At 39.7% G+C, this 5,580-nt stretch overlaps 1 protein-coding gene across 1 annotated transcript; it reads right to left on the bottom strand.

Annotated features, from left to right (window-relative positions):
* Positions 1–2,704: 2,704 nt before the first annotated feature.
* LOC101294553 lies at positions 2,705–3,656 on the bottom strand. Its single transcript, XM_004297835.1, has one exon. It carries the CDS (start codon positions 3,635–3,637, stop codon positions 2,705–2,707), a length of 933 nt encoding a protein of 310 aa, XP_004297883.1. The 5' UTR covers positions 3,638–3,656.
* Between the last annotated feature and the right edge of the window lie 1,924 nt (positions 3,657–5,580).

Raw genomic sequence — 5,580 nt, 5'->3', positions numbered from 1 at the left:
GATAGTTCAATAACTGATTTTTTGATCCTACTAAATTCAATTTATCGCTACGCCACTGTTTGAAATGTCAAAAAATTAAGACGAACATAAGTATGGAACTATGGATTGTAGTAAATCGAGAATAGGATATACCTCGAGGCAGAGGAGTGTTCGAGAGGTACATAACCTATAACCCTAAACAAGTATGGATTATTCAGCTTATTAACCTTAGCATTTGACACTTTGTTTAAAGCAATCTTAAATTATTAACTTAATACACTTTGTTTTACACTTAGCTATACCATGTAATTCATCACACATTCACACTTAACCCTGCACCAATTAATTGTGATTTGACAACAAGTCAATAACCATGCATAAAACCTTCCCATGTAAAACTAATTGATACTTTTATACGCTTATACATGTCTTATGCATTTGTTTCCTTCGATAGACTAGGTGCCAACTGCCAATCCTCTTTCTACAGATTCTACTTTCCTCTCACTCGCTTTTCCGTATCATCTCAATCAAATGAGATGTCTAATTAAGTCGCTTCTAACTATAGGATTTTTAGCCGATTTGATCATATATACTATTTGTCAAGAATAATAATGTTCCAATAATGCGCTTTGTGCGTAGTTTAGCTATTAGTTGCAAGGATCATATGTACGTCTTCAACTCTTCTATAGCAACGTCGACCTTTTTCTCAGCAATATGATTTTTGAATCCCATAGAAGAATTAGAGAGAAAGCAACCAAGTGGATTTGGGTTCCATCATATATATCTTGGAGATCGAGCAAAGGAGGGGGTTCCAAACTTCTGATTTCTTATTCGCCCGCGCCGGGGCTTCCACTCGTATGGTCTAATAAGTTCATGATCGAACTTATTCCTCCGATCGAACCCCAACAAATTAACCTCCGTACGTAGCGCTGCGCAGCATGCTCTCGATGATGTCGATGACTTCTACACACAGCTAGCTAGCTAGCTAGCTTTGGTAGCTGACTTGTGGCGATAGTGGTTTTCGTGAGCTCATGAGGTCCTGCCATTCACGCACACTAAATGTTGATTTCTGGGTTGCACCTGTGTTTGAGATTTGATTAGAGCTTTGCTCACTTTCTTTCATTTCTTGATTACCATGTGATGAAGGAAACACAAATGGCCGGGTTTAGGCTGGCAGGGTTTGGCGCTATATATAATGCATGGTTGCTCCAAGTCGATCTCCCAGAATTGATGATGAATATTTGATACCAATCTCTATTATATGCTTGTCTTGGCCTGCGGTCATAAAATATGTTATCGATCTTGCTCATAGGTTTCTTGAATGCAAAAGTGCCTGAGCTTAGGTCTTCACTATTGGTGCTCATTGTAGAAGACATCATATGCTTTGATGACAAGTGAGTTGATGTGATTTTCTTGCCACACAACCTGTCATGCTAAAGAACTTGCAGTATTAGTTATGTAAATGGATGTGATGTCTAAGAACAACTAGCTAGCTAGTTAACGTTCAGAATTTTCATGTCTATTCTTATTGAAGGCTCACTCTCAGTAGTTAGATTTATCTAGCTACTGTAATCTGCAAAAGCATTCTCTAAATCCCTTCCTTTTATCTCATATGAATGTTATTTTAAACAGACTACAACCACCCAGGAGGTGTCATAATCTGAAATGAACTTGGAAACTCACGGTGGAGCTAGAAAGTGCACAACTTTCTTGTACCGATCGATCCATGAATAATTAAATATTTAAATTCATAATCTGGACTGGTTAGGGTTGACCTAATCATCAGTGGCATAACTTCAGCAACCCAGGAGGTTAGCTGATGATTTATTTCACCCTTTTCTTCTTGTTACGTACCCATTCGAGATGTTAATGGCTCGTTTAAAATGCATTTTTAAGTAAAGCTCAAAAATAATTACAACTAAAGAAAAGTAAGAAACTTGTCATTTACTGATTCTGACATATTCTTTGTGCACGAAGCGTTGGATGGTACGTACATTTCCAGATTCAAGGAGCAAAGGTTATAGAACACCACTCTTTAGGGGAAAATCACCTCGCACCTGTGTTAATTTATCAATTACCGTGTTGCATGCACTTAATTCAGCAATGTTTGTTGTCACGAAATTTATATTTCTTCTTAGAAATTAACATGCTAGCTGAAGATCAGTGCCGTTCAAATTAAACAGTCTGGCCATTCAAAGGGTTTGTCAATCTGCAGAGTGAACTAACTGTATCTGAGAGTATTATATATACAGATGAATGTTGTATGTTTATTAGGGTATGCAACGTCTTTAATCAAACGTCCAAATTTGGTTTAAACAATAGAATAGTAAGAAGTTGTCGTCTATATATACTCAGATTTTTAACACATTCCTTGTCTTTCATACCAAACTCGGTCATGTTTTTGTAACATGAAGACATCTCATGATTTAATCATTCTTAACTTTTTATTCCAACTCTCTCTCTCTCTCTCTCTCTCTCTCTCTCTCTGTACATTGAATAATTCTGGAGAAGCACTATTTAGCATGGACATGCATAACCCAGCTATGTAGAAGTACAACAGCATGCATGCATGCATTAGCAGCATGTCAGCAAACAACTTCTCAGGGCTAACTTTTGCAGCCTTTTGTAAAGAAGCTAGCTAGGATTGATTAATCATCAAAGTAAACACTTAATAGCTAGCATGATACCCTGCCTTTCATTTTTGTTTGAAATTTTCCAGTGCGTACTAATTATTATTGTATGGCGATCCAGCAAATGTTGAAGGCACCATCACAGAAGAAGAAACCTTGAACCTCTTACTCCTTGACCCCTCCTCACAATCATCACCAACAGTAACGCTAGCGCTACTCATCTGATCTGGACTATCCATCCACCCCATGATTTGATCCATGAACCCATCCCCAAGATCCGACCCGTCAGAGTCCATCCCCCGTTGCCTGAAGCTGTAACCCCAGTCGCTACAATCCGAAATACTAGAACTTTCCCAGGATGAAGGCTCAGTGCTAGTACTAGTACTAGTTTCTCCAGCATGGGGAACAATAAGAGTACTAGTTTCTGCAGCATGGGGCACAATGATGCTAGGCTGTACTACTTTTTCTATGTTCTTCATGTCGAACAAAGGATTTACTGGGTTGTTTTGGTATTGCTGATACTTTCTGAAGTGAAATATACTTGCAAAAGTGAAGTGGTCACTCACCCTACTTTTAGAGGACTTGTTATGGTGATCACTACTCCTTGCCATAATGCTTTGGAGGTTCTTGCTTAGCTTGGCCTTCAAGGAAGAAAAGCTAAGTCCTTGTCCCCCGCCGTGACGTCCATCAGATAAACCAGAAGGCATAAAAGTGCCATTCGGATTGGGACAAGAGTTAGCCAAAAGGCTCGAGTTGCTGTCAGGGTTGCCCGCCGGTGCTGCAAAGTTTGTACGGGCGTTTTCACCACGTAGAGCTCTAGCAGCTTCATCATAGGCTCTTGCTGCCTCTTCAGGAGTGTCGTAGGTTCCGAGCCAAAGCCTTACACGTTGAGAAGAGTCCTTGATTTCGGCTACCCACCTCCCGGAAGGTCTTTGCCGAACCCCAACAAACCTCCGAAGTGCTGCTTTAGCACTCGATGTCGATGACTTCGACATAGCTTTGGTGGCCGTGGTGGTGGCGCTGGCCATAGTGGTTTTTGAGAGCTCAGGTCCTGCCATATATTCACACTAAAATTTTGAATTCTTGATGGCTCCTAGCTAGGAGAGTGTCCAGTATTTGCACTTTGATTAGGGCTTTGCTTCTTTCTTTCTTTTCTACATGACCATGTGAAACACACATGGGCTTAGGCTGTAAGGGTTTGGCACTATATATAATGATTGCTCCAAGAATTGATGAATATTAGTTTATGATAGGTATATACTATATACCGATCTCTATTATTTGTTTGTCCTGACCTTCATCTGTCCCATACAATTTTATATTGTTAACCGTGTGCATGATTTTATTGCAAATTGCAATTGCCTTATAGCTTAATGGCTCAGTACTTAAGCTTAGCTTGATCGAGCTATGCTACTTAAGTAGCTACTTGCTAAAAGCTTTCCAAGTACTAGTCGATCACTGATGATTGACATTATACTAACCTTTTCACATCGATAATTCAGTATTTTTTAGTAATAATACTGTAATCAACTTTCACCTTTTATTCTTATGTTTCGGGGATTCTGTGAAATCTACCAAAATTTTTATTTCATACAAGCTTTGGAACTAGCAAGGTTGAAATGCCTAGGTACGTGAACTAGTTTTACTTGTGTTTTTATAATGAATACAGTTCAGATGAGAAAATACAAGATTGTGACTTGAGTTTTATCCTGGTATATACTACGTGCAAGAGTGCGTGGCGGTTTCAAACAAGTGATAACATAATCCTTTGTGAAAAGAAAAATAGACGCATCGCACCAGATGAAACCCTTCGAAAAGTAAAAACCTTCAAGAAAGAGGTTCATGAGGTGAAACCCTTAGAAGAACTATAGAACTTTTGAGGAAAATCTTAGTAAGGTGATATCCTTTGAGGAGGATCTGAATAAGGTGAAGAACTCTGTTATGTAAATCCTCGGCTTGATAATCAGCCGATCCAGAACAAGGCTTAGTTAGCTCTGCGCAGAAAAATCCAAGCATACGAAAAGAAGGTGACAAACAAAGGCGGTCTAAGCTTGTCCGGTTGTAAATGAAGAACGGATATGGAACGTTGGATTGCAATTTTAATAATCCGGCTGGTAAGTCAGTTTAAAACTTTAATCAATACTCTTATTAGCGATGACGCAAAGGTAATATCGGAGTTTAGTACTTGGAGAGTGGTATACAATGATTGTGGGCTCCAAAACTCTTTGCTCCGTCGTTTCTGGTGTTTCTATCCTCCTGACCGAAATACCCTTAGGGTTTTAGGGGCCACTAATTTGTTTTGGGATGAGATTAGTGGGTTAATTGGGACCTGAGTTTTGTCTTAATCTTGAGTCCGTGGCCCTTGGATCGTTGGGATTGGCACTCTAGTCCATTTAAATGAGGCCATAGATTCCCAAACTTTCATTCCTCTCCTCGAGTGCAAGTGAGAAATTGTCAATTAGCATATCAATTTTCTTTAGCGTAATGACACACTTAGAATGACACGTACCGAGTGTGATAGATCATCTAGGGTTTTCTACTAACCAATGAACGTCTTGATAAAGGGATCCTAGGCTATTCAAGATGGTTTTGGGAGCTTAAAGGGTGGTTATGAAATCTCTACGTTACTGTATTGAAGCCAACATGTTCCCCGTTAGGTCATCAACGAGCAATGAGCCGGCGTATATATAGTGGCGGAGACGTATACTTGTATAGTGGCGCCGGAGGCGTATACTTGTACAGTGGCAGAGGCGTATCACTACCAGGACAAGCACTTTAGCCGACGAAAATTTTTCGTCGGTCTGTTAGCTTAATTCGTCGGCTAAGATCTTAGCCGACTACCTTTCGTCGGCTAAGATTTCGTCGGGAAAAGCTCGTCTGTGGTGACTTTAGCCGACGACATTTTTGTCGTCGGTTATCTGCCAAACTTTAGCCGACGAATATTTTAAAATATTCGTCGGCTAAAGTTTGT

The sequence above is a fragment of the Fragaria vesca genome, linkage group LG4 (genome assembly GCF_000184155.1).
Source record: "Fragaria vesca subsp. vesca linkage group LG4, FraVesHawaii_1.0, whole genome shotgun sequence".
Taxonomy (NCBI): domain Eukaryota; kingdom Viridiplantae; phylum Streptophyta; class Magnoliopsida; order Rosales; family Rosaceae; genus Fragaria; species Fragaria vesca.
The sequence above is the reverse complement of the archived record's forward strand: the minus strand, read 5'-3'. Positions and strand labels throughout refer to the sequence as shown.

Excerpts from the sequence above, each read along its gene's own strand:
- LOC101294553 (XM_004297835.1), bottom strand. The coding sequence starts at position 3,637 with ATGGCCAGCGCCACCACCACGGCCACCAAAGCTATGTCGAAGTCATCG.